The sequence below is a fragment of the Diabrotica virgifera genome, chromosome 3 (genome assembly GCF_917563875.1).
Source record: "Diabrotica virgifera virgifera chromosome 3, PGI_DIABVI_V3a".
Classification (NCBI taxonomy): Eukaryota; Metazoa; Arthropoda; class Insecta; order Coleoptera; family Chrysomelidae; genus Diabrotica; species Diabrotica virgifera.
The window spans coordinates 833,544-854,893 of NC_065445.1; the positions used below are offsets into that span (position 1 = coordinate 833,544).

General features: G+C 31.5%; 2 protein-coding genes across 3 annotated transcripts in view; one reads left to right on the plus strand and one right to left on the minus strand.

Moving 5' to 3' along the window:
* The window catches only part of LOC114324424 (T-cell activation inhibitor, mitochondrial), a 30,596-nt gene extending 25,789 nt beyond the window's left edge, over window positions 1–4,807 (minus strand). For both annotated transcript variants that reach the window (XM_028272264.2, XM_028272263.2), the window contains exons 1-4: window positions 4,686–4,807; window positions 4,505–4,628; window positions 4,329–4,446; window positions 606–942 (exon numbers count right to left, since the gene is read on the minus strand). In XM_028272264.2, the coding sequence (XP_028128065.2) occupies window positions 606–942; window positions 4,329–4,446; window positions 4,505–4,628; window positions 4,686–4,708 (602 nt within the window). In that variant the 5' untranslated portion in view covers window positions 4,709–4,807. The remainder of the gene's footprint in view (window positions 1–605; window positions 943–4,328; window positions 4,447–4,504; window positions 4,629–4,685) is intronic.
* Window positions 4,808–5,699: 892 nt separating this feature from the next.
* The window catches only part of LOC114324425 (ATPase family AAA domain-containing protein 3A homolog), a 34,524-nt gene continuing 18,873 nt past the window's right edge, over window positions 5,700–21,350 (plus strand). Inside the window, exons 1-5 of the mRNA XM_028272266.2 lie at window positions 5,700–6,026; window positions 6,806–7,019; window positions 9,312–9,572; window positions 14,282–14,439; window positions 19,076–19,326. Of these exons, the coding sequence (XP_028128067.2) occupies window positions 5,807–6,026; window positions 6,806–7,019; window positions 9,312–9,572; window positions 14,282–14,439; window positions 19,076–19,326 (1,104 nt within the window). The 5' untranslated portion in view covers window positions 5,700–5,806. The remainder of the gene's footprint in view (window positions 6,027–6,805; window positions 7,020–9,311; window positions 9,573–14,281; window positions 14,440–19,075; window positions 19,327–21,350) is intronic.

Here is a 21,350-nt window from a genome sequence, read left to right on the forward strand (position 1 = left end):
GCCAAGTTTCATGTTAATCCAAGCGATTATTTAAAATTTAGAGCAAAAAGTGTGATTCAATGTATATATTTACTACATATGTACTTGTATTTCAAACAATTGCAAATTTCTTTATCAGTTTAAAATAAAAATTTTTGACCCGGTAAAGAATTAATAATTGTCACAAAATTACAAATCACATTATTACAAATATAATCTAAATACAATAAGTGATAAAATATTTCCAAATGAAACGTTTTGTATCTATTAGCATTGTTTAAAAAATGATAAAAATTTGTCTAGTTATACAATGCTATCTATTAATAGTAAGAATTTACCATTTCCAGGTAAATAATTAAACACCCTCATCACTGTAAATACAATACAATTACGATTGAAGACGAACAGTACCGATCGATCGATCTACCGATCGATAACGATCATAAGTTCTATTTAGTACGTGGCAACAACGCCGTCGTTAATAGAATTAAAATTTGTGGTTATTAAAATGTTCGAATATATATACGTGCTGCCATCTACTGAAAGAATTGTTAAACGTTTAGTTCCTATGATCACCAACGATTTTGACTGTGGCGTTTACATACCCCCTTAAAATAATACTTTACCTATGGATATCTCCCTTTCTAGACTTCTTCAAAGCTTCCGGAGCATATTTCTTTAAATAGTTTCTGAGTCTTAACAGTTCTTGTGCCCTTTTCATGTCCATCTGCATCTTGATATGTGCATAAATGGGATGATTTTGGTTGACTTTCGTAAGATCAATCTCATTTTTGTATCTGAATTTAAAATTTGGGCTGTTGGGATTATTATCTGCGGATGGTGGTGGTGGAGGGATAATACTATCTACATAATCAGTTGGTAAATCACAGCTTTTTAGAATTGTGCACAATGTTGTTCGAATATCGTTACCCTGTATGTCGATGTTAATGAAACGAAATTTGTCTACAACAGAAAAATCACATCAAAAATTTATTTTAAGAGGCAACAGCAGCACGCAGAAAACGCGGTCCAAGAATGTGGCTGTAATTTTGAATATTTTGTCAAGATATTTGGCACACATATTTGTAATATAATAAAGAATGGCGGTACAGAGCCCAATTTGAAAAATATGTTAGTATGTGGAAATTACTCTATAACTAAATAAAATATTACAAAAAGCAGCCTGTACCGCCATTAAGAAAAAAAATACACTTTCTTCAAATAAACTTTTTTATCCCCTGCCTAGATTTTGTATCACATTGGAACTACTAAAAATCGATTTTCCATAACAAGAAATCGAACTTGACTGATTTGGCAACATTTAGCTCGCCTATGAGTATTAAATAATTATTGTTTTTTTATAGTATGTCACTGTCACTGTCTTATTCCCAAAAGTTCCCAGAACTTTTGGAAAACAAAAATATTGATGACGAGCTACTGTTTACTCTTAAGAGGAAACAGTAGCGATCAACAGGTAGCAACAAACGCGTTCCAAGATTGCGGCTCTAATTTTGAACATTTTTTCGAGATATTTGGCACACGTATTCGTAATATAATAAAGAATGGCGGTACAGAGCCCAATTTGAAAAATATATTAATATGTGGAAATTACTCTACAACTAAATAAAATATTGAAAAAAGGAGCCCGTACCGCCATTAAGAAAGACAAAAAAATACACTTTCTTCAAATAAACTTTTTTATCCGATGCCTAGATTTTGTGTAATTTTGGAACTACTAAAAATCGATTTTTTTATAACAAGAAATCGAATGTCACTGACTTGGCAACATTTCGCGCCTATGTGTATAGAAATTATTGTTTTTGACAGTATAAACGTCACTGTCAGTATCGAATTACCGACGCACTGTTGCCTCACTTTTTAAAGTTCGCAGAACTTTCGCAATATTGGACCGCGTTTGTTGCCACCTGTTGATCGCTACTGTATCACCTTAATAGTACATATAAGGCAAAACCCAATATGTCAAAAATTATCAATTTTTCGTTTTTAATGCCAATATATACATTGGGTGATGAAGAATATGATGACAAAACCCTACATGGCTAAAGACATCCACATGACTAAACACATGTCCACTATTATAACAACACTGCAAACTTTTAAACTCATCTGCTGCAAAATCACGTTTTTTGACATATCGGGTTTTGCCTTAGCACCACAGAAATATACAAAGGCTATAGCGGGATAAGATGGTAAAATCTCCACTTGGCGGATTCTTATTTGGGATTAGGCACTCGAAAGTACTTTCTAATATTTAGAAATCCCTTTACCCACCCAAATTTTTAAATCCCTGGATGGTCCCAGGGGTTATCGAACACAAAAAATGTGTTTTTTAAAAAAAATTTCCTGAACTATCCTTTGCTACAAAAAAATCTGAAAAAATTCATGTCAAAAAAAATTTAGGTTATGTAGGTAATTTTTGACAAACTTCTAAATAAATAGTACTTTTCTTGCACTTTTTTCCACGGGTGTTAAATATGCCTTTTCTTTCTAAATCATCCTAAAAATTCGAAGAAAAAAAATACATTTTTTGGTGTTTCCCTCATGTTTTTAGCACATAAACTGAACTGAATGTCTTTCTTTGATATTTTTTCCCATGAATAGACATATTATAATACCTAGAATGCACATTGCAATCTAATACTATCCCCCAGTGTGACAGAGAAAAATGTTTGTAAACAGGGTATACCTACATCTCCTAATCAACTTTGGTTTATCGACTAAGTGACTTTCCCACTGCTACCGATTAGGTCAACTTCGCTGATTAGAAAGAGATGCCTACCCTGTTTACAAACACTTTTCTCTTTCGCACTGGGAACTGTTTTAGATTACAGCTCACAGTCTAGGTATTATAATATGTCTATGTCCCAAGTCTCTAGCACATAACCCACTGCATATAAATGAAGTACGATTTTCATCTGTTTTTGAAGTTATACTTCTTTACCGGAGATATGAGGGTGAATTTTTATATGTTAAAACCTATGATCCCGGCGCATGCGCATTATAACTTTGTTCTGATTGGATGTTCAAATGACATGTCAAAAATTATTCAATATGGCGGCTGTGGCACAGCTGTAGTTAGATTATTTATGGTTGTTGCGTTTTAAAATTTGTGTGAAAAAACAACAAACAAAAGTTAGTTAATAGTTATACTGCCTTTTTAAATAGTTTTCATATACCTATATTTTTGGACAAGGAAAACTCATTCTAATTTGGTAAGTAGTTTTTATTATAATCATATTGTAATTATACATTTAGATTAGGTTGAAATATGTACATTTATTTTCTCAAGAATGGGGATTTTAGAAAGAAATCCCAAATTAGGTCCGATTTTTATTTTTAAATTATGATTTTTTGGAGTAGATTTATTTATCTAGTAGGTATGTAATGCGTTGATTTAAATACTTAATTTGATTACCAACAAAAGTTCTACCAATCTTCATCTAATATATTGTTTTCTTACTGTTTTGTTATATTTTAATATTTTCTTCCACAAAATTTAAACTACATAATTTAATTATATTCAAAACAACTGTCAAACAGTAAAACGTTCAGTTACCCTATTTTTCCACATGACAAATAATGTGGAATTGGACGAGTGAGTCTACGCTTCGATTACGAATCAAAGCGTCCCGAAATTCACGGGTTCGATTCCTGATGCAAGTTTTTATTTTTTTATGCATTTTATGATTGTAAGTATATTTGTTATATAATTTTTTTTTTCAGAAAATGCGTATTTAAAATTTTTGCCAAAAATTATTATCGTTCAGAAATCATTTTTTCTTTGTGGCATTTTTCAATGTGTTTGTGTGCGTTTTATTCTTTTATTTTTTTAAATTTTTGGTATTGTCTTAAAAATCACATAATATGTAGTAGAAGTATAACTTCTTACGTGCGTACAAAGTACACACACATTCTTTTTTTCTAATAACAGGGTTGTATTGGCTATTTGCAGATTAAAACACCTCAAATTCAAATCCCCCATCATTTCAAAATTTTTTGAGAAATAAGTACAAATATTTTTCCTGAGCTCAACTTTGATCTAAAAAAATCAGTGTTTTTAGGCATGAAAATGTATATTCATGAATTTTTTCAGTTTTTTAAAGCAAATGATCGCTCATGGAAAATTCTTTTTTTTTAAATGACATTTTTGTGATAGGAGACCACTGGGGCCACCTAAAGCGCTAAAAATTTGGCTAATGGGTGTTTTAAATATGCACTTTTGAGTGCCCAATCCCAAATAAGAATCCAACTCTGTACAGATTTTACCATCTTATCCCGCTATAGACTTTGGTGATGAATTCAAAGGCTCACATTTTTCTGGTATATACCTGTTTTCTTTGCTTTGTCTTTAACATAGAAACTTAAGCTGACAGGAGGAACAGATTTCGATTTTTGAATTTTCTCTAAAATGGAGCTCAACTGCTGTAATGATGATTCATTTGTAGCCTAAAAACAAGGATAACAATGAAAGATATAGATTAAAATATAAGATAGATGTACTTACCCTTTCGCTAGGATACTTTCCAAATAAATCGGGATGAACAGCAAAATAAAAGGGCCTCAAAGCAGTAGAAACTTCTATGGAAGTAAAATTTCGATTATGTAGGATGATTGGTCTGTTAGTTAACCTGGAACATAGAGTATAATTAAATATACCGTGAGTATTAAATGTTGAATTTAATTACAAACTGGAAAAATTGCGCAGCATTCTTTCATTTTTTGAACGTCCTTTAAATAAATTCGCACACTGTTTTGACTTTTTGACTTTTGAATGAGATTATTCTACATATGACATGACAGACATGTGTTCTATTCTTCTCTTTTCTTAACAGTAGTCTTTAATTAAATAGCATATGCAGCAAACTTATTTACTTTCGTTAGTCCAGGCGTCAGAGCTGTTTTGTGGCCGATCAAAGAGCCATTCTTTGACCATAGAGTTACATATTAGCATAGAGAGAGTATCATTCAGAGCGAAGTGACGACACCATCTTTTTTATTTGGATTAGTGCTGTTTCACTCTTACACATAGTAAAGCTTAGAAAGAGATGCCGCAAACCAGTCCATGATCGTCAGGAAGCGCGGAGGGTAGGCTCACTCTATGTTAATATATACATCTATGTCTTTGACTCGCAGTAATTCGAATTTAAATCTTAGTTTTGCGTCGGAAATAACGGGAATTTGTTACTAAATGATTATAATTCGTAGCCTAACAAATATAACTATTATATAATTATTAAAAAATACAATTTGTTCATATAAAAAACCTACAAAATGATGTTTGGTAAACTTGATCTGACGATTAATACCGAAAATATTACAAAATTAGTACACAACATTCAACAAAATTAAGGTATTTAGACAATTTTTGCTTGTAACTCTGCTACATTTTGCGTAAAATGACTTTATAATAGCTCAAATTAAAGAAAAAACTACCAACTTTAAAACGAAACCTTAATTACCTATGACAAATATTATTTATAGCACAATATTTGTTATAATATTATATTTATACTATAATTAACGTTTCGCTTTAAAGATGGTAGTTTTAATTTTTTTGCCTTTGCCTTTTTCCAATTTCACAATTCCCACACATTGTGGGAATATATTCTGAAATTACGTGGACTTTGATCGGCTACGAAACTGCCCTTGCTCATAGACTATATAGTCGGTACACATCACTTGTCTTGTCTTAATAAATAAGAAGAAGAGCGACACGACACATGTCTTAAAATTTTATAGCTAACCTCTAATTTAATTTACATTTTCACTAGGACGAAGAGCTTCTTTTCTGTAAATAGTTTTTAAAATGTCGTGGATATTTGGTTACGGTAAGAATAAGGACCCTGTCCCTGATCTATCCCAAATGGGTCTAGGAGCTCCCGCAGGTGCAGGGGGTTCAGGTGGTGGTGACAACTCGGAACCTCCTAATTTAACTAAAGCAGAAAGAAGGGCCATGGAAGCCTATAGATTTGACTCCACGGCTTTAGAACGAGCTGCTCAAGCTGCAAGAGAACTAGAAAAGTCTAGTAAGTATTAAGTTCTTTATCAAGGTTATGTAATGGGGTTCAAAAATCTTCCACTAATGGTTGAAACCAGATTGATGTTCCTATGTCAAATCGCGCCTTTGGGGGAACACTGATGCAAGTGCAAATTTTATCAAAATATTCCTAATACTCATATTTGTCTGGGGAAACAAAGTCCTAATTGTAACTCTTCCCTATTTCGCTGAATGATATGTATGTCGTTGTTGAATTTCTGTTTTTACCTGCTCTCTTAGTGCAACAAAGTCAGATTGTCAGTTGTGCATGATACAGTTGTGAAGTTGTGCGTGATACATTGTCAGTTGAGAAATTTTTGAAGAAACAATGACATATTATTTGCCAATTTTTGGACAAAAAAAATGATATGTTCGCTATTTTTTGGAGAAACAAAGACATATTTGCTAATTTTTCCCCTTTCAGGCAGCTTTAGGAGGGATGTTTAAGAACAATCCTAAAAAAGTTTTTATAATATTATAGTATGCAGTAATAACTAAAACCGTGGACAATAAATTTCTACTTTGTCTTGTAATTTGCATCTCATTTTTGGCCTTAACTAACTTTCAAAACCTTAAAATGTGTTTTCTCAACAATTAACAAATTTGCACTTACGTCTTTGTTTCCCCAAAAGTGTAAAATATATTTTTAAAACATGTTTCGTGTTTACGTTATTTCATTTCTAAATATCAAAGCTTTGTTTAATTGATAAGTTACAATTTTCAGTCATTATGTACTATATATAACCCTCTTCATTTCTCATTATTTAGAACATGCCAAGGAAGCACTAGAACTGTCCAAATTGCAAGAAACAACTCGTCAAGTAGAACACCAGACTAAAATAAAAGAATATGAACTTCATATAGCACAAATGCAGATTGAAGCTAAGAGAGCTGAAGCAGAAGAAAAAAGGAAAATGTTACAAGAAGAAACAAAACAACATCAAAATAGAGCCCAATACCAAGATCAGTTAGCAAGGAAAAGGTATGCATGTATTGTCATAATTATTTTTAACACATTGTTTCTAGTGTGTATGACAGAGTAGTATAGTTTTATATGGGGCGTTTGTATTTATCAGGTCACAGCGACAAGCAGATTTCTTATAGCTGTAGTGTATATCACTAGTCTAGCATTCCTTGGTAATTCTAGCTTTAGCAACCCATCATACATAATATTCCACGAGAAAGGGCCAAGCACAGAACCCTGTGGTACTCCTCCAGTGATTTTATACTCCTTAAGACCAGACTTTGTGTCATACTTTGATGTCATACAGTGAAGTAGATAGTTACTATCCTCCTTAATTATGCTGGCACCCAATTGGCAGAATTGAAAGCCTTTTTCATATCCAATGTGGCCACCAGACAGTACTTTTTCATACCCCTCTTCATCTAGTTCCTGTGATCGCTTCCTTAGCTAAGGAAGGCCACTGTAATCATATCTAGTGTTCTTTTTGAAAACCTTATTGATTGCTGATGAGCAGTGATTCAATGGCTGCTTTAATTCTTTGATGAACCATTTGGTGTAATACTTTCTGGCAGAATGGTGGTTTCTTCCATTCTCTTTTAGAGAAGCACTATTCTTTGTTGCCTCCATATGTGCAGAAAAGTAAAAGAACGAATTTGTTGTAAACCTCCAGAAACATTGTTGGTGATACTTTGATGGCTGCTTGTAAATCAATGTTTGGAATTCCTTCTAGGCCCAGAGTTTTATTATTACATGCCTCCATCAGTTGATTCTCCCTGATTGAAGGGATTTGTTCAACCTCACACATCTAGAGTACACAAATCTACAGTAATGAGATAGTTGCATCTTCTATTCCATGCTCTCAGTTGATTCATGGGTGTTTATTTCCTCTCCACCTTATTCATACCTGTCCTATATATCCATAGGATGTACCCTATCAGCGTTGACTACTTGTCCATCACGGCAGTTATTGAATTAGTATCCTCCTCCTCTATCTTTTCTCTTTCGTAATGATGTAGTGGCAGAGAATGAGTAACTATGGTTTGTTTTTTAACCAAGAGGAGTAATTCAAATTTACTGCGCTGTATTGCTTGTTTGTAATTGGCCCAACCGCAGTCAAGTTTACTCCACTGTTATAAAATTTTGACACTAATGACATTTTTATCAAATTTTGACACTAGTGACATTTCATAGGTTATAAGTTATATCGACGATTTTTGTGTTTTCTGTGTTATTCCTTTAATTTTTAGATTTTCAGTCTGCTTTTATATAAAAAGCAGTTGTTTTTGGAATTCTTTAATGACATATTAATTTAATATAATATTTATGGATTACCGTTGAGGGTCGACTAGATCAACCAAAAAAGAAGATGTATTTGGTTATTATTCTAGTGACTTTCTTGGGTGTGAATCTGTCTTTTTAGTTTACTCCTCCTGGTTAAAAAATAAACTATAGTCATGTCCTTTATTTAGTCCGACCATCGTATTGGATATCTTCCTCTGGATCTTTAGCCCGCTACGTTATTACCTTCAACTATCATTAGTTCCATGCCTTCTCTTCTTCTAGTTAAATGTCTAAAATATCTCAATATATTTTGGTAGATAGTTGTGGTGAGTCTAGTTTTTATGTTAAGTTATGCTAATCAACTATTCTAAATGGGAAATAAGCCACAATTTATCAGTAATATTTTATATTTTGACAACGACATCCGACTTGGACATCGAAATGTTAATAAAATCATTTTTTTAGGTTAATTGTGGCTTATTTCTCATTTAGAATAGTTGATTACAAAAATGCCACAAGGAAATAGCTTCAGAACAACATTAAGTTCTACTAGTATTGCATTATTTGTGGGATGTGCAGTCCTTGGAATGTGCTACATTCTACAGTAGACAAACATTTAAAATGCAATTATACCCTCCGGATTGGATTTCTTGATGGTCCAAATTTCTGAAGCGTATGTGGAGATAAGAAATATTAATGCTCAAACAAGGCGTAATTTTGTGTTTTTTGTAATGTCAGTGTTCTTCCATATTTGTGTGAGTTTGGCTGTTGCTGATCTGGCCATTGTGATGACATACAGATCTCGTCTTCGTATCATCCACTGTTAGTAATAATGGAGAGTAAAAATAGTAAACATTGAACTAACTAATAAAATTGTCTGACCATTTCGTAACCTGCCATGTTTCTTATCCCTCTTTGGATGTTTCTGATTCCGTAGATGATTATTACTTTGGTTATCTGTATATTTATTCTATTTTGAATTAGTGTACATGTTATTTATTGTTAATTTTTTTATACTATATTTTTAAGGTATGATGATCAGTTACTACAACAGCAAAGAATGAACGATGAAAATTTAAGAAGACAAGAAGAATCTGTTGCGAAACAGGAAGCTATGAGAAAGGCTACTATAGAACATGAAATGGACCTTAGACACCAAAATGAAATGAAGAAAGTAGAAGCTGAGTTAAAAGCCAAAGCAAAGATAGACAGAGAAAATAGAGATATTACATTGGAGCAAATCCGGCTAAAGGCAGAGCAAAACAGGATCACTGTTTTGGAAAGTATAAAGTAAGGGGTTTTTAAAAAGATTACGTTATGTCAGATCAGGTAAAATTTACATGTTAGCTCATATTTAACCTGTAACTCTAATAATTAGAAAAATATTTTCAAAAATGTGTTTTTGACACATTTACAGTTTTCTAATAAATGTTGTGGAGCTAGCCCATTTATTATATCCTCATAAATGAAAATAGATGTGTTATATACAATTCGTTGATTCAAACAGAGTAAATTAGCTTCTGTTAACATCTAGACATTATAATATTCAAGATTTGTTAACTTCGTGATAAATTTTCCAGCAATAATACTCTCCAAAGACTTCACAAGTATTGGCCACCACCATTTTTGCTCAAAATTATAGTGTCAAGTCAATACCAATCATATAACGATTATATTGTGAGATAACATCCAGCTGCATAACTTACATGTTTTTCTTTTCCTTTTAGGACATTATTGCAAACCTTTACTACAAATCCATCATACTAATCAATTTTTGATTTTTCGAAATTTATAAGATTCGCCAACGTATTCACCTCATTTCTTTTTACCTATACTTTTATTATTTTCACGTGGACAGTGATTTGTTCTGTTTTCGTGGATTGTAGATAGATAGATATTTATTCATTTAAATAGGTTACCCTAATATACAATAAATGTAGAGAATAGATATTACAAATAATTTACAAAAATCAAATATAACTAAGCAACATCAAATGAAATTAAACAAACTTTAAATAAATTTACAACATATAATACCATACAATACCCACCCATAAAATTAACATAATAAAGTATTACATCACTTGTTTCTAATATACAGCTTAAGTTTGGTTTTAAAAGATTTTAGTGACATTGTATTTTTTAATTCACCTGGTAGAGCGTTAAACTCATTAAAACCCCTGAATACTAATGAATTCATCGTCATTCTATAATTTGTTTTTGCTATGTAAATATTCCCCATATTCCTTGTAGAATAATCATGCACATTTTTATTGTACACTATAAACTGCTTAAAGTAATCTGGAGCTACATTATTAAGTATTTTATAAACCAAAATCATTGTATAATAATACAGTTTCTCTTCAATTGTGAACCAACTTAAAGCCTGTAGCATATATGATACAGGTGTAAGTCGATTTGTTTTCAATATAATTCTCATGGCACGATTTTGTAGTTTTTGTAGTTGATTGAGTTTATTTAAATTAAACATATACAATATAGTTGCGCAGTACTCAAAATGTGGCTGAATAATTGAATTAAAAACTGTAATTTTAGCTTGAGTCGATATATTTTGTGATATTCGGCTAAAAAAATATAGTTTTTTCATTATTTTACGGACAATATAATCAAAATGATGATCAAAATTCAAACAACTGTCAATTTGAAACCCCAAATATTTAACACATCTTACAATATCAATCTTTTCATTTTTTACTTGTAGCAGAATGTTATCCGTATTTAATTGGCTATATTTGTATTTTGTTGTAAAGATCATTGCTTTAGTTTTGGAAATATTTAATTTTAATTTATTTGATGCCAAGTATTTAGCCATTTTTTCTAATGTATTATTCATTTTTTGAATCGCTACTTCAAGGTTAGTATCACTACAAGCTACAAAAGTATCATCCGCAAAAAGATTAATAAATTCACTTTCTACATATAGGTCTATGTCATTTAGATACAATATAAATAAGAGAGGTCCCAATACGCTGCCTTGTGGTACCCCAACATTGATATAATGTTCAGAGGATAATGCCCCATCAAAACGTACTATCTGCTTCCTATCACTAAGATAATCACTTAGCCATTTATGTACTTTACCTACAAACCCATAATTTTGTAGTTTTGTTAGGAGTATTTGGCGATCAATGGTTTCAAAGGCTCTTTTAAAATCAAGAAAAACACCTACTATGTATCGGTTTTTATCAATATCGTTTTTAAGTTTACAGAGAGTCAATTGTAAAGCTGACTCACATGAATGTTTCTGTCGAAAACCGGACTGATTATTTATTAAAATTGAATTTTTTCCTACGTGTTCTAGTAGTTGGTCATAAACTGCTATCTCTAATATTTTTTCAATTGGGGGTAATGTGTTAATGGGCCTAAATTCACTATTTTTATTTGTATTCAAAATCTTCTGAATAGGAACAATTGTACTCACTTTCAAAAGTGTAGGAATTCTACCTGTCATTAGAGAAGTGTTTATAAAATTCAGTATAACGTGACCAATCGATTCAAAAATTTCCCTCACCATCCTTGAATTTAATATTTCATGCATGGAGAACTTGTTGTCCATACTATAAACTATTTTACGTAAGTCTAACATTGACAGTGGTTTAAATTCACTCAAATTTAAATATAAATTATTATTGGTATTGGTCCAGAAATTTATTGAATCAATATTTTCGACAATATTTGTTATACTCCTGACAAAATATTTGTTAAAATTTTCTGCAATCTCCAAACGTTCTCTTAATACATTATGCTCCGCATCTATATCAAAACATATACAGCTAGGAATATCAAAGTTTTTAACATTAATTAAATTTTTTAATGTTTTCCACATTTTGTTTGGATCATTTTTAAACCTATCAATTTTCTCCAGATAATACTTATCTTTTTTAGCTTTTAATAAATTAACGACATGGTTTCTATGAGTTTTAAACAATGACCATTTATTTTGTTTCTCATTTTCCCGGCAATTTTTGAACTCCTTATATGTTTTATCACGAATTCTAATTTGATTAAACACCTCATTATCAAACCATGGTATATTTGATTTATATTTACACGATTGAATAGGCGCAGTATTATTAATTTCTTTTTCGCAATTAGTTATAATTTCATGAAAGATAGTGTCAATATTTGTTGTATTTAAGTTCCAATTAACCATCATTAAGTTAGTTTTAATAGTGTTTAAATTGTTTTCATTTATATTTCTATATTTTTTTATGATACTGTCAGTAACTGTTGTATTAAATAAATTGAGAGAAATAATAGAATGGTCAGTTACTTTTGGACAATCATGCACATTTACTGAAATATTATTTTGGTTTGTTAAAACAAAGTCGACTAATGTTTTACTGGTTTCGGTAATGCGAGTTGGTTTTGTTACAAGCTGATTTAAGCCATATATTGAAACTAGATTTTTAAACTTTATAGTATAAAAACTATCACTAAGAAAATCAAGATTAAAATCACCTACTAATACACACTTATTATTCCTAGACAATACACTATCGCATATTTCTTCAAAATCTTCCAAAAATTTCGCATCTGAACTTGACGGCGAGTGGTAAAGACATCCAACAATCCAAGTGGTAGAAATTAAATTTATCCTTATAAATCTACACCAGTAATTACCATGTAAGACAAATGACTTAACATAAGAAAATTCATAATTATTCTGAATATATAACAATACACCACCAGTGTACCTACTATTTGAATCACATCTAATACATTTATAATTTTCTATCATGATCTCTTTATCATATATATCTTGCGTGGTTCTTGCTTTACTTAACAAAATTAATTTTGGGTTATAGTTTGCAATGCTTGTTCTTATTTGATAAATATTTTTTAAAACGCTTTGTGCATTTAAATATATAATATCGGTATTAAAAAGTAAATTAGGGTCTGCATTTAGTTTTTTTCATCAATTGAAGTTGAATTGCTAACAGTATTTGGTTTATTATTTATAAATTTAGGGACAATGGTAGGCCTATTGTTAATATATTTAATAGTTTTTGTTGAGTCACCTGCTCTAATCAATTCATCAAGTTGATTCTTTACAGTAAAATAATAATCTCTTTGTCTTTTGGTTTGATCAGCAAAAATCTTGATTCCAGGAATGTTTATTGATGCTTTATTTTTTAATACCTTTAGGGCATCTTCACTTGATTGGAGGATAACTTTGATGGGACGAGTTTTTTTGTTATCAAACTTACCCAACCTAAACAATTTTAAATCATTTGAGTCCACTGGGAAGTCCTTCAAAATGTTTGTTATTGTTTCACTGTCTTCTTTAGTACGATCTGCTTGAGTCGGTTTATTCGATTCATTTATGTTAAAGACAATAATATTAGATGTCCTATTTTGTCGATCCATCACTTCATAAATAACATCCTCTTCTTTTTCTGGATTTACTAAGTTTGTTTGGATTGATTTAAACGATTGAATTTCCTTTTTTAATTCAACATTTTCCTGTTTTACTAACTCAACTTCAGACGACAAATTTTTCATATCATTAGTAAGCTTTTCAAGATCTTGCTTCAACTTACTCATTTCTATCAAAAGTTTAGGAACCCTTTTAATCGCCTCTCGACACTCCATACAGTAATAGGCCAGGGATCTGTTTTGAATAATGACTGCACGATATTCAGAAGCCGCCAATTTAGTACAGGTTTCTGTAGAATGAACAGATTCAAAACAGCTATCACAGACAACTAATTTTCCTTTTCGCTGAAAGCAACATCACATGTTGCACATTTTCCTTTGCTTGGCATTTTTGCAACAGCGACCCCCTATTCAAAAACAAAACTGTACACCACTGGATTCTAAGGAACACTTTTAACAACAGCTGATTTAATAACTTCCTTCAACTTTTTTGTATCTGATAGAAAAAAACCAGTAGCAGAAAACCCTTTAGATTTTAAATGTATCCTAACCCGTAAAATTAAAATATATGAAAACAATACAATTTTGTTTGTTTTTAGGACAGCTGGTTCAGTACTAGGTACAGGAGCTCAAACTCTTTTAACAGACTGGAATAAAGTACTTACAGCCGCAGGAGGATTATCGTTACTCGCTCTTGGTATATATTCAGCTAAGGGAGCCACCAGCATCACTGCCAGATACATTGAGTCTAGATTAGGTAAATAGATTTCATTTTGTACATCTTCTCCTTGATGTGCCTATCCGTGACGAATGTTGGCGATCATCATGACAATCTTCACTTTAGCAACGCGGAAAAGCTGCAGGATTTTCTTCTTCCTGGACCTCGCTTTCCCAATATTTTTCCTTGCAGGAGGGCATGTCTGGATTCATTTCGCATAATGTGTCCAAAGTATTCCAACTTTCGAGATTTGATGGTGGTTAGTACCTCTCAGTTCTTCCCCATTCTTCTAAGGACTTCATCATTTGTGACTCGATCAGTCCATGGGATTTTAAGAATTCTCCGATATAGCCACATCTCAAATGCTTCCAATTTTCGGCACATATCTTCGTTCAAGGATCCAACACCATAAAAATGGACAGAGAAGACATAGTATCTCAAGTTACTTTTATACCAAAAGAAAGGTTGTGGCTCTTGAAAAAGGGTTGAAGGTTGATCTAGCTTTTCCGATGCGCGCTCTTATCTCTTGGTTGTTGATCCATCTTCATTTATTATGGTGCCGAGGTAGTTGTAGTGCCTCACTCTTTCTAAAGAGATTTGGTTGATGTAGAGTTGACCTTCTGTTATCTTTTTCTTGCTTACAATCATAAGCTTTGTCTTCTTTACGTTTATATTGAGTCCATATTGTTGTTATTCCACATATTTCAATCTTAAACTTCTTCCTCTTTAAGTGATGTATCCAAATCAGGGGTTAAATATCACCATAATATATATCATCATCACTACAGTAAAACCTCCGTTAACCGAAACCATTTTAACCGAAACATCGTGTAACCGAAACGGCTCATTTCATCAATAGAAAGTAATTTATTATAAAAATGCCACAAGAAAATAGCTTCAGAACAACAATAGAAAGTATATTTTTATCCCAAAACGGAAAGAATTCGATGTTAATTTGTCAACATCGTCAACATTGCTTTCATACAATTAAAGAACGCAATTAAATATACAACACATTACGAATTCACCTCATAGTATTTTTTAATACCAACTGTGCCCAAAAATACTAGGTAATTTGATATAAGAAAAATACAAAAATCAATGTTATTTTTAACCGAAATTCTTATTATCCGAAACGGCCTCCCCCCAATTATTTCGGCTAACGGAGGTTTTACTGTATTTTAAAATCTTTTTATATACTTGGCTTGGTTGGTGTCACGGACTCCGCAAATTTTGTAATCCATTTTAAAAATAGTTCTAGGCTGCCTAGACACCTGAAATTTTCAGGATAGCTTAGAACTAGCTAACAATGCAATACTTAACTGCTATTATACAGGGCGATTAATTATTAGTGGGGTGAAGCTCCGTAGATCCGTTATAGTAATGTATAGCGATAAAACTTAATAACAGAAATTGTAGCGAACTTTGAGCTTTATATTACAAAATTAGTTAGAATGTTACAGGGTGTTCGATAACATAGTGGCAGACCAAACTTATGTTTTTTTAAATAGAACACCCTGTATTTTATTTTATATTCGAAATCTTCGTAACTTTTCGATTACAAAAATATAAAGTTTTGGTATATTATACGGGGTATTTACAAAGTTATAACCAATTTTATATGAAAATCGTAACAAGTTTAACTACCTGTATAAATAAAAGCAAGCAAAAAGTCAATGGTTTATTGACGTCATATTTTTTTAATTATTGTCAAAATTTTCGTAAATGTTTGTTTTGCTATTGTTCTTTATTTATTGTTTTTTATATTGAATACAGGGTGAGTCAAAACGCAAGTACATTATTTTCTCAGTAATTTTAAATAGAACACCCTGTATTTTATATCATTATCGAAAAGTACCATTACCATACTATAATTTTTGTATAACATTCCCTATGTGTAAATTTATTAGTTTTCGAGATATTTTCATTTTTCAGAGCAAAATTATTAATAATTACGGGTCTAAATCTATCCAAATTTTAAGTAAGCCATTACTGAATAATTGTCTAAAACTTACAAATTACGATTACTGATTATCAATCTGTAATCAGAGTTGGAACAATTTTTGTTATTAACTTTTAGTACTATCTATTACTTATAACGGATCTACAAAGCTTTACCCCACTGACCAATCACATTGTATGGATAAATCGATATTTTTTTTTATTTCAAACTATTTTAAAAATGTGACTAATGCAATGATATTTTAAATTACGTTAATAAATCGATATCTACAAATTGATGGTGCCTCGGTGGCATTAGACTGCAGATCGAGAGGTCCCCAGTTGGAACCCGGCTTTTGCGTATCTTTTTTTAATTGTTTTAATAAATAATTAAAACTTTATATACTTAAAATTATATATACCATTTTAAACAACAGTGGTATTTTAAAAAATACTATTTTATACCAGTGTAATTTTTGGAATCATAATTATAAATAACAGTTAATACATATACCAAAAATTCATATTTAATAAGTTAATTATTCTTTCCAAATATGTTGTGTCCTACATATGTACATGTACAATAACAAAACCGTGACATTATCAAAAGTACTTTTTCTACTCTGTCATATTATGTATAAATTTTTAGTTTGTGAAAACTGTCATTATAGATAGCAGTGCGTGAAGGATTTAAAGTGTGCGTGAAGTAACAATGTATTTTAAATGGGATTTACTTTTTCGCACTGTTTTTAACTTTCGCGTTGTCATTGTCATGGTAATGACAATATGAGCAATGAATTACAACAAAAGTTTTGACAGTTTTGTGGTTTGAAAATAGTTAGAATTTTTAAATGTCAAAGTTAAATGAATTCCAGTGACGAAGAGTTACAGCTTTTTGATTTATTTATCGTAGATAAAATATTGTATGAAGTTGTGCGTGAAGTACTTTTGCGAACTCGCTCCGTTGTCGCTCGTGCTCTAAAATTCGCGTGCGGTCGCAAAAAGTATACTTCACGAACTGTTTCATAAATAACTATTATCTAGTCTGTCATATTATGTATAAGTTTTTAGTTTGTGAAAACTGTCACTATAGATAGCAGTGCGTGAAGAGTTTAAAGTGTGCGTGAAGTAACAATGTATTTTAAATGGGATTAACTTTTTCGCACACTTTCAATGGATTTTTTTTGGCACACTTTCATATAATCAAATATCCTTAACTTTCGCGTTGTCGTGGGGATGACAATATGAGCAATGACTTACAACAAAATTTTTGGCAGTTTTGTGGTTTGAAAGTAGTTTGTAGTAAATGTCAAAGTTCTAAAAATTGTAGAATAGAAATGAATTCCAGTGACGTAGAGTTACAGTCTTTATGTTTGTTTATGGTAGATAAAATATTGTATGGAACTGTGCGTGAAGGACTTTTTGCGAACTTACGCGATTTATAGCACTAGCTCCGTTGTCGCTCGTGCTCTAAAAATTGCGTGCGTTCTCAAAAAGCATACTTCACGAACTGTTTCATAAATAACTATTTTTATTAGAGTGTAATTTTTGGAATTTTAAGCATTTTATCGTTAAAACGTTTATCGTTAAATTATTTTATATTCTTTCCTATAAATAATAAAAAGGTTTTATTATAAAAAAGTTCTTTTTTATAAAAGTGTAATTATTTATCTACCACTGCTCTGAAGAGTTCTATTGAACTGCATTTAAACCACTCCTTTAAATTGTTTAATCAAGACACTCTCCTTCTTCAAATACTCCTTCCTCCTTTTATCTTTCCCTGCGTTATCAATCTTAGCCTTTCATATCACTGTCCCCTCATTACATGTCCCAGATTTTGTAACATTCTTATTTTGATTGTGTTTATTATTTCATATTCTTTTCCCATTTCTCGCAATACTTCTGTGTTCGCTTTCTTCTGTGTCCATGCTATTCTAAGCGTGCTTCTGTAATACCACATTTCAAATGACTGTAGCTTATTTATGTATTTTTGCTTCAGTGTCCAGCATTCAAGTCCATATTTTAGTATTAACGATATGTAACATCTTAGAACTCTTAATCTTATTTCTAATCTAAGGTCTTTATTGCAGATAGTTGTTTTTATTTTTACAAACGCATTTCTTGCTATTTCTATCCTGGTCCTTACTTCTGTTGTTTGATCATTATTTTCTGTAACCAGGTTCCCAGGCATTTGTATTTATCAACCCTTTCTATTGGTACATCTCCCAAGTTTGTTTGTTTTTATATTTGTTTTCTCAACCCCCTCTGTGGTGCAGTGGTAAGAGTGCCTACCTTTGAAACGAAAGGTCGGGAGTTCGAATCCTATCAGGGGCAGAAATTTTTCATTTATTATAAATTAGTGAATGAAAAATAGTTTCTGTCCTTGTGGGATCGGTACTCACCGGAGGGACCGCAGACGTTCGGAAACAATTAGCGTCTCTTTGCAAAGACAATGACGTCGACTTTGCAAAGTAACAAGACACTTACTCAACACACACACTACACATTACTCCCCTGACTTAGTGATAAGTTATACAATTACGTGGCTAAAGGTTCTAAACCAAAGCCAAAATCAGAGAAAAAAAAATATATTTGTTTTCTTTGTTATTATCATGTAGTTAGTCTTTATATTTATTTTTAGTCCATATTTTTTTACAAAATTAAAAAAAAAATATGGACTAAATCATAAACTACCATTAAACACTTTCATTACAATGTTTCTCCTCTTTTTTAGGTAAACCATCTTTAGTAAGAGAAACATCCAGGTTTTCCGTACTAGAATCCCTTAAACACCCCATAGAAACTATAAAGAGTTTTAAAAACAAAGGTGAAGATGCGCTGTCTGGTATAGTTTTAGCTCCAAAATTAGAAGAAAGATTAAGAGATGTAGCGATAGCAACAAAAAATACCAAACAAAACAAAGGACTGTACCGAAACATTTTGATGCATGGGCCACCAGGTACAGGAAAAACTATGTTTGCCAAGGTAAAAATTAGCTTAATTCTAATTATAATTGAGGGGGTTAGAAGTAAAAGGGTTTAAGTGCACTTTTCTAAAAATATGCTCGAAGTACAGATTTACATACTTAAATGGTATTATAACTTGGTGGTAAAAGGATTCAAGCATATCTCGCCCTACAGTCACCATCTATAGCCATTACATTTTTTTATTTAATAAAAAAAATTGCACTTTGCATTAGTAGTAAACGGGTTTATGTGCGCTTGAACCTTTTTACCACAAAACTATTTTTAGTATTCTGTAAAAACACATCAGGGAAAGAGACCGGTTGGAAAGCCAAGAAAGCGCTGAGAAGACACAGTAAACAGCGACGCACAAGCCCTTTTAAGAGCCCGAGTATGGAGAACAGCAGCCACAGGCAAGCAAGGGTGGAGGCAAAAAATAGAGGAGGCCAAGGCTCAATTTGGGCTGTAGTGCCGCAGAAAAAGAAGAAGAAGTAAAAACACATGTTAATACAGGATTAGTTTCAGCTAAATATATATATATATTAGATGTGTGCCTAATTTTGAAGACTAATTAAGTATTATGCAACGTGCCAGTTGTAGTTACACTGTGGATAACAGCTGGGATAAAAATGATTAGTAATAGTTGCATTAGTAAAACATCTGCACTTGAACCGTTTTACCAGTAACATTTATCAACACCATGTACCGATTCAAGTGCATGGTTTTAATAATTTGAAACAAAGGAATGAGTATATAATATACCCTTATATTTTTATCATTTTATAGAACATTGTGCACTAGACATATTTTAGTTTAATAACTCCTAGAATTTATAAAACTCAAATAACTTTGAAGCTGATTATCTCAGAACCATTTGCACTTAAACCCTTTTACGCCTGACCCCATCAATTCTTTCCGTTCATTTATTTGGGAAGCATGCAGTTTAAATTTAAAGTAGTGATAGGCAAAATCGAGAACTCAGTAATCGAGATGTTTTAAAAATTGAGAACTTTTTCGAGTACTGAGAACTGTATTCGTTTTAAAGTTGATTTAAAATGAAAACACTTTTAAATTCATCAATTCCTGATTTGCTTAATACACCGTTATGGTGCATTAAACGGTTCACAAAATATTAACACATTTAATGGCCGTATTGATGATCTTGAGAATAAGCACGTTTTCTTTGTTGAATGGAAAAATCCTATTAAAATCCTATCAACTGTGCAATCGTATTGTCATCATTACGTTAGTTCATTATATATGTATTATTTGTCCTCTAAAAATATTTGTTTACAAAACTAACTTCTCCCCTTATATTGGGACGCGACAACCGCATTTAGAAACAGCTACTGGAGTAATCATACATTTTGACATCCATACAATCTGAATCAATCGTTTCAGGCCACAAGGAAGCACGAAAAACTAGGTTTTCAGGGATTATTGGTGGTTTTTACTGAATTTACCCAATATTTTTTACTTTTCTATATCATCAAACAGCATGTCTTTAATAATTTTATAAAGTAATATGAGACCATGTATTTCTCCTATTCAGGAAGTAGTCCAGGGCGCATCTGTTTTGAGATGGACGTTGAGAGGTGACTCAAATTTTTTTGCAGAAATTGCTTGAAAATAAATCAAATAATAATATTTGAGTTATCCTCCCTCTCAAAAAGGTCCGGAACATTGTTTAAATAATCAAAATGTCAAAAATTGAAGGAAAAATTCGATTTTTTTCTTCGTTTTTGGATTATAACTTTAAAAGTATTCATTTCCGAGAAAAGTTGTACTGTCATAAAGGTTGTGTAATTAAATTTCCTACAATATAGAATTCGTTAAAAATTTAAAAAATAGTCACCCTAGTTGCAAAATAGCAATAATTGCGAAAAAACCATACAAAAACAAGTATTCGAATTTTACGTTTTTCAACCAATTATGCTACACTTAGGACCTTCATATTTCACCCAGAAAAACTTTATGATACAGTTAAACAATACTGTAAATTTCATTAAGATCGGTTCAATAGATTTTGCAAAATAAATTTTGCAA